Source organism: Sinohyriopsis cumingii, chromosome 16 (genome assembly GCF_028554795.1).
Source record: "Sinohyriopsis cumingii isolate HCF-2022 chromosome 16, ASM2855479v2, whole genome shotgun sequence".
Taxonomy (NCBI): Eukaryota; Metazoa; Mollusca; class Bivalvia; order Unionida; family Unionidae; genus Sinohyriopsis; species Sinohyriopsis cumingii.
In genome coordinates, this window is record NC_142976.1 from 17,825,856 (window position 1) to 17,838,034 (window position 12,179).

General features: G+C 38.3%; 1 protein-coding gene across 1 annotated transcript in view; it reads left to right on the forward strand.

The window, feature by feature from the left end:
• Positions 1 to 7,427: 7,427 nt before the first annotated feature.
• Positions 7,428 to 12,179, forward strand: part of LOC149780005 (carnitine O-acetyltransferase-like) — a 51,572-nt gene continuing 46,820 nt past the window's right edge. Inside the window, exons 1-3 of the mRNA XM_089936730.1 lie at positions 7,428 to 7,594; positions 10,436 to 10,624; positions 11,392 to 11,472. Coding sequence (XP_089792856.1) covers positions 7,568 to 7,594; positions 10,436 to 10,624; positions 11,392 to 11,472 — 297 coding nt within the window. The 5' untranslated portion in view covers positions 7,428 to 7,567. The remainder of the gene's footprint in view (positions 7,595 to 10,435; positions 10,625 to 11,391; positions 11,473 to 12,179) is intronic.

Sequence of the window (12,179 nt, forward strand, 5' to 3'; positions counted from 1 at the left end):
TGTCGAATGTTTTTCAGGTCGATGTGTTCCGTCAGCAATTGCGGGTGCCCTACGGGAAAGCGACAATATTTGCACACGTAGGGATACAGCGAACACACGTCCAAGTATTTGATTTCTTCTCCTTTCTCTTCGTCGGCTTGGTACAGCAAACAGGTGGCATTGGTCCTTCCTCCGTACAAACTATCCCTCGGGTTCAGGGGGTCCATGAACTGGTAGCTTTCGACGACACGTTTAAATTCGGGATCGGTTTTCAAACGGTGATCGTATTCGTGTTCCCACATTTCCACCACTTGGTATCCTTCCTGTTCTAACTTTAGGCGTCGCTGACAAGTGGCCTGGTACAAGTCTTCCATGGTTCGTTGTAAAAACTGATTTTGAGTGTCGCGGTCAGGGTAACAGACGGGACATCCGTGAAATAAGCAACCGTTAAACTCGTACACGATCTTGGGGTTTTCTAAGTCCCAGCCATCGACCGAATGCGTTCCGATGGTCTTTTCGCCTCCTCCGTTGCGGGTATGCTGAATCCATTTGTCTTCCTTGTCGCACAAGTAATGTAACCAGCGTAGGGCTTTGACCGAGTATTGACGTTTGACATAGTTGGTCGTTTGAGGGCTGATGACAGCCACGGTGTTTTCAGGCATGAATCGTTGCCGGTACACTAAGGAACACGCTTTGGCAATGGTGCAAGCTTCTTTCAAAGGATCGACCCCTCCGTGTTCCATGAACAGTTCTCGAAATTTTCCACAGCAACGTCGTAAAATGTTCACGTCGGAACGACAATACTTTAGCATTTCTTCCTGAAAGTCGAAAGGGTCGGAGGCGTGAGCCTGGTACCAAGCGTAGAAAGCTTCTCGTTGTTCGGTACGCATGTTGTCGGGGTCGTAATAGTGAGCCTCAGGTAAATGGGGTAGAACGGCGTGTTGATTGGCTTCCGTATTGAAAAAGTGTGGAAAGTACCCTTTAGCCATTTCTGTCATTCCAAACGTTTTAGGCATTCGACTCAATGGCATAGCCATATAGCTCATCGAATCTTTAAACTGCACTTGCCCCACTTGCATGAAAATGATTTTGGCTCCGTTCAAAGTGACTTTAGGACGCTCGGTGCCTTGTTACGTATAGTATCTCAAAAGAAACTGTCCATCGTATCCGGAGAAATTGTGAGCCATCACTGTGGCATGGCGATGACAATCTCCGTAACGTTCGTTGTCCTCTTGGCTCCACGTGTTGTCGATGGGGTCTAAGACCCATTTGGCAAAATCGGCTAACGTGTTCGGTCCCCGAAAGATTTTTTCACGCCCTCCGGGAATCTTACTGCAGTGAGGGCAATGACTGAAGATAGGTTCTTGAATGCACTTCTCGCACGCTCGATGAGCCACGCAGAAATTAGGAATGTGAATACCGGTCTCTTGCATGCATTCGAAATAAAAAAAGATGAAATTGTCTTTCTTCTTGTGATCGTCCTCTTTCTCTGGTGGGGGTTGGTATTTTTGCACGTAGCATTGGTGTTCCAAGTCCACGATGTGGTGACAAATGTGACATTTTTTTTTCCTGAACATACGTCTGCCTTGGTACTGTTGGTACGTATGCCTTGTCCACACGTAGGGCACAATCTCAGGAGTTGACAAGCACATCTCTGCTGTGAACCTTGCGTCTTCAAATATTGTTGGTAACAGGTAGGGCTGACAAACGTGCGCAGACAAGTTGAACAATGCACTGGTCCCTCGCTCAGACAGGGTGGAGAGGCCAAACATCCTGAGCATTTCGATCCACAATGTTTGTGTTGCTCTCGATTATTATAACCATGGTCACATTTCTCACAGTAATAACCGTATCCCAGGAATGCAGTGATACTGGTAATGGTATCGAAATGGTCATCGTGATAATAGACATGAATGTATTTTCCGTCCTTAAAGTCTTGGCCTCGAAACAACAGAGGCCCACGCACTTCTTGAGGGTGTACTTTCAAGGTGTAGAATGGAGTTAGGGCATCTTGCAATGTTTGCATCTCAGGAATGCCGCAGGGTGTGTCTTTGGACAGGTCAGCTTATCGTAACAGGAGTTCTGCTTCACTTCGTTGTTTGTCTCGGTCCGATTGTCGTATGTTCTCCCAGGCTGTTTTCCATTCTGTCGTGTCGTTCTTGTTGGCATAGGTTCGTCCCACCACGATGGCTCGGGCTAAACACATCTGGTCTTGAGAATTTTGAATTTGGACGAGACTCTTTTTGGTGCTGCGAAGGTCGTTCACCAGTAACACCTTATTGCGTTGTCCGGTCCCTTGAGGAGGAGAGACGTGGGTCATGTCCAGTGTGGCTTTTCCATCGGTGATGTCAAACTGGTCATTAGATTGTTGCACGTGTTGAATCTTGTCCATGACTTTGGAAGCGGTTAGTTCTGCGGGTCTGCTAAACTTGATCCGAACAGGGGATTTCAAACCGTCGTGTTGTATGGAGAGTCTCAAGCGGTCGTCTTCTTTGGGTTGACATTGTCGCTTGAGTGTGGTGAGCAAAGAATCCCACACCCCGGTGATGAACCCTTCTGCTTTCTCTAACGGTACTTCAGCCTTGAAATCTTTAAACTTCACCGTGTATTTGTAAGCCGTGGTTCTAAATTTTCTAGAGGAGCGCTTTTCCGTCTCTCGAATGGAATAGTACTTTTCAGGGTTGACTGAGGGTGGTGAACTTTGTTTAGAGGGTTCGGATTCTGGTTCACTCATGTCCTCTTCAAAATCACTGGCATGAATTTGTGCCAAGACTTCAGCCCTGGTACGAGGCGATAGATCACGTTTCTGCCTCTTACTTTCTTCTTCTTTCTTCTCAAATGAATTGGATCGTTTCATCTTGAGTGAAAAACGTCAAATGACTCAAGTTTAAACAGCATGGACTAATTTATAGTCATGGCAAACCAGCATATATAAAAGGGTGTGTGTCTTGTCCTTTCACTATTCATTTCACTCTCTAACCGAGCACAACGATGGAAGAGACTAGCCAAATCGAACGTTTCATCAGAGCTTTGCGAGGGGTCATTAGAAAATTCTCTTCAGACCAGCCCACGGACTACTCTCCTTCCTTTCGAGATAAAAGTGAAGATACTTGCTATATCTGTCAGAAGAAAGGGCATTGGTCCTCAGAGTGTCCAGACCGTCAAAAAAGAAAAACAGGGGTAAAAGAGACAAAAGTCAAGATACCTGTTATTATTGTCAAGAAAAAGGACATTGGTCTCCAGATTGCCCAAAATAGAAACAAGAGGAGTCAGAAGAAGAGAGGGATTGGTTAGAGAAAGAAGACGAAGAGGAAGAAAGCAGACAGGTGAAGAAAAAGAAACAGGAGAAGAAAAGAAGAAGGGAAGAAAGTGAGGAGGAAGAGGAGGAAAAGACTGTGACGGTGAAGAAATTGAAAAAAACAGAGAGAGTAAACAAAGAAACTGAAGAAGTGAATGTACTTTTTAAAGTGCTCTGTTGTGAATTGTGAATTGGATTGTAACTATTGATAAAAGAATAAATTAGGTATAAAAAGGTAAGTGTCTTTGAGTTTTGATTTTAAAATAAGAAGCTACACTCACGCACTCATATACACGTACTATAGGGGTAAAATGTTTTTTTTTTTTTGAATTATTGGCAATTGAAAGTGTATCTCTTTTCGAGAGAAGTGGGTGGCCCTGAAAAGGGCCTTTTTTGGTGTAGGGGTGAGTTTAAGCAATCAACTTTAACTGTCTGAAGCCTTTGCCACGGCCGGGGCCTACTTCTGATGATGATGATTTGGTTGAAATCACTAAGGGTGGTACGGTAGGCTTAGTTACAGGGTTGGCGTGTTTAGCTCGGGAAGGTTGTATTCTCTTCGGTCGTGATAAAGAAGTCTGATACATTTGTTTCAGACTTCTTAACTCCGCTAAAATGTCCAACAGTACCGTGACGATTTGACTTTCACCCTCTTGTTTCTTTGCTGCTACTTCTTCTTGTTGTTTTTTTTCTTACCTCTTCTTCTTGTTGCTGTTGCTGTAGGAGAAAAGCTTGTTCTGCTTCCTTTTGCCGCTGTATAAATTTCTCCAATTCTTCTTTCTGTCTCTGTCTAAAATTCTCCACTTGCGGTAATGAAGAAGGAGACGAAGGTTCCGGAACAAATTCTTGCGAGGTAAGAAAATCCACAAAATCCCAATTTACCTCTTCTGAAAGTAAGTCCGGGTTCCCTTGGGCGGTCTCCACTGCTGGTGCACCCCAATGGATCGTTTTCGTCATGTTGAATCACTGTCGCATAGATTGACTGCACACAGGCGCTAGCAAATCTATATAGACCACGTGACGTCACAGACTACTCTCTTTGGATTGGATGCGGGCTGACTGAATTTTGTAACGCGTGTTTGGATTGGTCAATGAACTCAATCCGTTTCAATCCTTCCTCTACCTATAAACAAGCGCAGTTCACTGCATTGATTCACCTGTTCTCGGCGCCTCAAGATGTGGACCGATGTGCAATCTTCTACGTTTGTGTCTTCAATGATGTTCCGGACGGACATACCCATGTATGTCCGATCAAAGTGGACAGTTGTCCACATGACAGACACCAGTCTGTGGATACGTAGGATCTACGTAGAAAGACAAGGATGCCTCAAAAGAGTCCTGATTTACGGTCCTACAGTGAGGCGCAGCCGAAGGACAAGAAGAAGACCAATGCGGTGCCCCTTATGTTAATGGATACATTAACATAAACCCAAAGGCCCTTTTCAGGGCCACCCACATCTCTCGAAAAGAGATAGACTTTCAATTGCCTACCCCATTTTTTATTTTTGTTTTATTTTTTTTTATTTTTTTTAAAACAAAACATAGAGACCCTCCCTGTTTCAATTTTACATTGACCCTATACAGTCCCAGGGGTTTTTGTCCATGTTAAATTTACATAGACCCTATACAGACCCAGGGGGTGTTAATGTTAAATTTACATAGACCCTATACAGTCCCAAGAAAGTCTGTAATGCTAATTCCCCTAGACCCTATATCGTCCCAGGGGTTTTCTCCATGTTAAATTTACATAGACCCTATATGGTCCCAGGGGTGTTTTTAATGATAAGTCCCATAGACCCTGAATCGTCCCCATATACTACTTTTGAATGAGAATGTTTAAGCCATCGATATTAAAGATTATTGACAATTTTCTGAATAGCGTCAATGTCTCTAAGAAGTCGGATTTTACTTCATATATAAAAAACGTAAAATACGAATATTTCAATTGTTGAAATAGTGTTCAAGTGTGTGTGAATCATATTTGAAGGTAATTTAGGATGCAATTAGCTATCAGCAAAAATAAATTTTAGAACTGGTTGCTGGAGTTTTACTTTGTGAAGTCGGTCACCAAAAAAACTTGGGGGGGGGGTGATATTCTTCACACATACTGCGAGCGAATCGAAATACGTCATTCCGGTGTGTGCGATGTCTGTAGATAAAGGAGCACCACCTGTATGTAACTTGTTCGACACGCTGAATTGAATTATTATTATTATTGTTGTTGTTATTATTAGTAGTATTAGTATTAGTATTAGTATTAGTATTAGTATTATTATCTTGTTAAAATACTAATTGTGAATCGACCTATGCTTTTCAGGATGATTTTAGCCATGAAATAGAATGATTGAAGGACGATAATAAAAACATGCTCGTGTTGCACAGCTCATTTTATGTTGATAGGGATGTTTATTACTGCTGTATTGCCTGTAAAGGCACCGTTAGACTTGAAAATAATACGTACTCTCCATCCCAAATGTGATGTATATTTATTTTAAAATAAATACGGGCATATCTCGTGATCCGACTGCATCAGATAGTTTTGACAATGCTAAGGTTATGGTCATCGAGTGCAACTCTTTTCTGACCAAGAATCGCTCAGTGAATCCAGCAGAGATGTTTGAACACTAATACCATGCAGTCTAGTCCGATAAATCAACCCCCCAAATCTGTGTTGATACTGATGAACGATATGTGGGTGAAGGGTTGATTTATCGGCCTAAGTGCAGTCACTTGTGAGAGTGGTGATAAACACTAATGACTCTGGCATTACCTACAAACCCTCTATTAAACTACTGAGATTAGACAAAACTATCTGATTAAGACTTGATGTTGCCATTCAATAGAGTTGAAAGAATGTATGTTTTTATTTATTGCCACTTTGGCTGTGATTATGTGGGTGTTTGCACCTATGTGTATGACGATATTTGACGACAAAAAAGCTACCAAATTTTTATTTTGTGCAAGTGTATTAAATGCTTTGAGCAGGACAGCCACGCTATTTTCTTTATTCAAAATTTAAATTCCAGTCATCTTCTATAGGCTTATATGAACAGTCGGATTAATGTCAATTGGACAACGTCGCTTTTTTGGGGATGGGGGTGGGTGGGTCACGCACCCTTGTGACCTCAAAACACACCTTTTTAGTCTATCCCTCTCATCACTTTCTGGGAATATGGCAGGTATGTCTTTTTTGTCTCAGTTCCACCCTCTATTTTGATTATTTTACACACTAATTGTTTTGTAAAGAAGATAGAGAAAACAACAATTCCACGATATCACAGACTTGCTTTACAAACTTGCAAACAATCCGGTCATGTCATATAATTATCATTGAAGTGCATCACACACTCTAATGATTTCACGAAACAGACCAATGCAACCAGAATAAGACAACAAAAGTAATGCTAACAAATTCATGACATTTAACTGTCACATGGAATCCGATAAATCTGCCCCACACCTACAATGATAATTACTGGCGTTTTAGGGACTGATAACGCCTATTCATTATGATCTGCAGACAGTCTTGACTGCACACATCGGTGAACATCTTATACACTTACCGGTATATCTCGCAGCTGTCGAACCACCGTCGGTTGAAGGGTTCTTTTGGTGATATGTACATACTATCTGCGGATAAAATCCTGTATTTGGCTACTTGTACATCCTTGTCATGTGACCTGTTTGAATTTCGCGCTAGATATGGCTATCACCAAATACCGGTAAATGTCTACATTTAACGTATGTGTGTTCCGGAAATATTCTTCATGCAACACGATTGCACAATTTGATAAACAGGTGACATCAGACCCAATATCTTCTATCAGTATCAATACAGACTGGGGGTGCGTGGGTTGATTTATCAGGCTAATCACATGGGTGAGAATATTTTTGAAGTCTGTTGTTGGATCTACTTAATATTTCATTTGAATTTACATCTTCTGATTTGGAATTCAGGGGACTGACCATTGAATGTGTGTGTGTGTGTGTGTGTGTGTGTGTGTGTGTGTGTGTGTGTGTGTTGTAAACTATTATAAAGGCGGGTTTTGCACTATTTCTTTGTACCATAACTTTTATCTTTCAAGTGTCTCTACCGTTTCTTTTTTCTTATTTTCGTTGTCTGCGTAAGTTTTAATATGAGACCACATTTGGGATCTCTCGAATGCCATCCAAATTAAATCCAATTTGAACTTTGACCAGCATAGAAAGTGACCTGTATTTGACCAAAGTTTATTGATAAGCTCAACTACCTTTTACTTACCCGTATATTTACCTGTGTCACAGCGCATAATTATGATTCGGATCTTGTCCAGGAGACTAGTAAGTACTGAGTCTGGGTCATTTTACGTATGTTTTAGTTGTCAGACGGGCTTCGTTGATAATGTACTTATATAAGTACCTGTTGCACATAATTATTATGTTATTGTAATACGTTTTGAAGCATTCGTGTACATTTACATTTTATTGCACAATATTAGACTTGCAGTAATTATGCATAAAAGTGCATTTCTGTAACGTTTAAATGTAAAAATAATTTCATGACAATGTTGTATTATCCTCTTAGGTATTGAAGTTGTATTGCAATTTTGGAAAGCTTTCTGATTACACAAGGCATATGTTGTGTTAACACAAGGCATATGGTGTGTTAACATTTGTTGAGATGAAGGTCATAATAAAATGTCTGCCCGGTTTCCTGCGTATTCACATTCTAGATATTGACCTTTGGTTTTACCAGTCAAGGTAATGACCCAGGACAGGTACTGGGAAGCATGTAAGGACAGTGACAGGTTTTATTAAACTAAAAATAGATCAAAGTTTAGAAAATAATGTAGTTAAACTGTTCAGTCTGTGAATAACTATCTGTCTTGAAGCCATTCAATAAACATGGCACATTGGTTGGTTATTTTTCCACCTTATACCAGATTAGCAAATTATCATTTTTGTCAGTCTTAAGCTGTTTTAGTAAGTCATGCAGGTCATGTATATGTTCAATACTGTCCATTTTATGTCAATTTAATTTGTATTGTTTGTTAGTTTTTTTTTCTTCTCCATGAGTTTGTTTATATTTGGTATTTTGGACTTAAATTTGTTGAAAAACAAGTTCACTAGAGACACTGATGTTTTTATTTTGTAAACAAAAAATGAAATAGTTAATATTTCCCCAGGAGTGTGGGTTAAAATATTAGAATGATTATCTTGGTCTGAGCCAAAGACATTATATTTACCATGTTCTTTATTATAATTTTAGTAACAGATTTTGTCTTGTTGAGAGATTGGAATGTTCTGGAATGGAAATTTCAATTAAGTCACATGATTTCCAGAAAATGCTAATTGTTACCTTGATCAAGTACAGGGCTTTATAATCTTATTTGTCTAGAAATTATGTATTCTTGCTGTAAGACCTTGATGCAGAATCATTTGTATTGTTGTATTCAGTATTTGATTTGGGTGAAATTATCTATTAATTATTTATTAAAATTGTTTATTCACTTTGGGACTATTTTGGGATTTATTTGCATTACTTTAAGTTCTTTTTACGTTTTCACTTTGCATTCTTGAGAAAAAAATAATTATTTGAATTTTACAAAACTTGTTGGTTTTTGCTGTTTTTTTGTTACTTAGTTAATGATCCGATAGTCATCATACCAGTGTCAGGCCACCATAGTAAAATTTTGTCTGGAAGATTATTGATGACAGATATGGAACAGAGCATTCAGTAGTAGGATTGAATAGACGTTGTTTAATATTTAGAACAACAAATAATATATCATTTAAGATAAGTAAGTGCTCTTACATGATCTCATCTACAAGCAGTATAACGAACATCATTTGCCTGTTTTAAAGATGTGATCAAAATATTGTACTGAATAGTGGATGCAGTTTGTATTAGTGGACAAGGAAATTGTCAAAATCGTGCTAAAATCTGACTCTACAATAACAGATTTAAAGAATATAATACAGGAAAAGCGAATTTTTATTGCAGACATTAATATCCATGAACTGAATGACAGTGATACTGGTATATGTTTTAAGGTCTTCAATGAACATAAAACAGGTATATAAATGTTTGACTGCCATTGATTTTTCTAACTGATCCCACTTTTAAATCTGATAAGGGCCATTGTGCCCAGTTTTTTCAGTTTCTGGAATAAACACAGGTGACATTACCAGCACCACAAATATTGCTATATGGGTTAAAAGAATACTTAGAGAAATTAAAATAAAATTATTTTGGAAAGCAATTCTTATATCTATGTACAGTGGAAGAGATTTAGTTATGAAGCAACCAGTGATTTATTTTGGGATAGGCCCTGTTTTATAGGAAATTCAATAAAAAGCTGACATTTGTACCATAAATACATTTTTTGCTTGGATGTGCAACTGAACTTTGCATAGATGGTGTATGATTTTAGGACACTTGATTTAAAAAATACTTGGTCTCGCTAGGATTTTAAAACTAGGAGTCCAGGACTCCCATTTTGGTAAAAGTAGGAGTCCCACCATCAAAAGTTGCAGTCCCTTCTTTCCTACAGAATCAACACAGACGTGAGTGCATCTGTTTTTAGATGGAGAGGTTTTCGTAATGTAATCACTCACTTTAATATAGCTTCATTACAACAGTCCATTGACAGGATTGCAAATTTATGGTTTATTTATTTGTCTACGTCCTTGTGGTAATTTTAGGCAGTGGTTAAATAGTATCTGATTTGCTGTTTTTTCCTCGTATTTTTGCAAATATGTGTCAAGTCGGAAAACAGCTTAGACCTTAAAGCGCATCTTGTGAATTCCACAACATTGCATTGTCCCGTACGTTTCTGACCTACATAATTTGCATTTTAAAGTTAAATCTTTAATAAAATAATACCTTGGCTTTGCTTTCAATGATTTGTATATTTTTCTGAAAATATTTGCCCGATGATTTATGAAAACAGACAATCTAATAAACTGGTACATCCCAAACTTAGTGAAGTCCGCCATTATTTCCTGTTAGGCCTACTGGTTCACTTACAGTCTGAAACTAATTTTATGACGAAATAGTGTACAAGAGGCATGATGTAAATAGTAAGCAAAACATATAGCACCATTGTTGTGTATAATGTCTTGGAACTGATATATTTTATCTCAAATCTGTTTTCTAGTTTCCATTTTCATTTCATTCAGGTGTCTGCATCACAGGTACTTGTACCAAGTATGCCTCTGCAGTACCCTCCCCAGGTCAAAGGCCGGATGTTCTCGGTGCAGCAGGATCTTCCTCGCTTCCCGGTTCCTCCATTAGACCAAACATTGCAAAAGTATCTGGTCTCTGTAAAGCCACTTCTGAGTGAAACAGAATTCAGACAAACAGAAAAGGTATTTTATTGTACTATTTTGTGTGACTGTCTGAAAATGCTGACTAATAATAATTTATCAAACTTTTTTAATGCCTTGTGCTTAATGGCTAATGACCTGCATCATTTTTATGTTGCTGCAATTGCTCACAAATTGTGTTTTATTTAAGTACACTTTTCATGCATTTTCTCACAGCATAATACAATAAATATAAATCTACACAGAGGTTAGTCTGATGTATAGTTTTCTATTATTCTTGCTGGATTTATTCTTTATCAAGTCTCTGGTACACAGAAGGCTTCACGTATTAAGACCAGTGGGTCATCATTATACATTTTTATATAATGTATTATTAGACAGGACATCTTTATCATCACAGTATGGAAGTTATATTTTTCAGAGTTCTCTGTAGGATTTTGAAAACTGGCAGTTAGGGGTGATTTAAATGAGGTTCTGGAACCATTGACGCTTGCTGTAGATATTGATACATCTGCATTTTGCTCAGTATAGTTAATGTATGTTGGAAAATTTACATGTATGGCTTCAGTTTCACATTTAGGTCAAAATTATATCAATGTAATAAGCAGAAATGGAATGTAATAATTTGACATATTGAAGGAAAATGAAAACTACACATTTTAAATGAACTTGCTAATTCAGATTATATACAGTGTCAGATGCTATGGATTACATTTTCGGAATAAATACCGATAGTGATAGGTGTTTCTTTTAATAAACACATTACTTAATTTAATCTCTGTACCTTGGTAATCATTTCATGGTTGCAGGTTGTGCAAGAATTTCGCAAAGATTTGGGGCCCAAGTTAAATGAACTTCTTATGAAGAAAGCAGAGACTGAGGCGAATTGGGTTTGTATTCTAGTAACACACTTTTAATTTTCAGTAGAGCCTGTCTCAGAATAGTAACATTTCTACCCATCATTATGGTCTCTCAAGACAGGAAGTCTGTCTCAAGATGGGTCAAAACAGTATATAATTAATAAATCTGCACCGAGTATGCTGTCTTGTAAAACAGTCTTTTTTTATCAAAGATAACAAGTCAGCCAAGCTAAACGAATACTTTGTAAAATAAATAGCTTGATTTCACAGATAAGGACCATTGTGGGCAAGCTAGTTTCTTAGAATTCTTGAACTGTCACTTAGGGATATCCTCAAGGATGATAAGACATTTCATTATTGATTCCAATTAATTAATTCACGACATCAGTATTGTACTAAATGAGCAATAAAAAAAATAAGTTTCAATGTAGATGATTGTATCATGAAATAAATGTCGCATGTTTTTAAAAAAAAGGAATCTTGTTTTGTGGTGTATCAACAGTTAGTCTAGTTCCTTGCTCTGGGGACTCCCGATTTGGCAGGTTAATATTAAACACCACTATGGGAACCAAACTCATCAAGAAAACAAAAAGCAGTGACATAATACACAGATTTTTTTCGCATACATGTGATGGTTGTTGAAACCAGTTGGAACTATCTTTCATATATGTTGGACATTTTGAAAATAAATGTTATTTAAACAGAATAACGAACAACTTCATTAGAAAAAAGTGCAT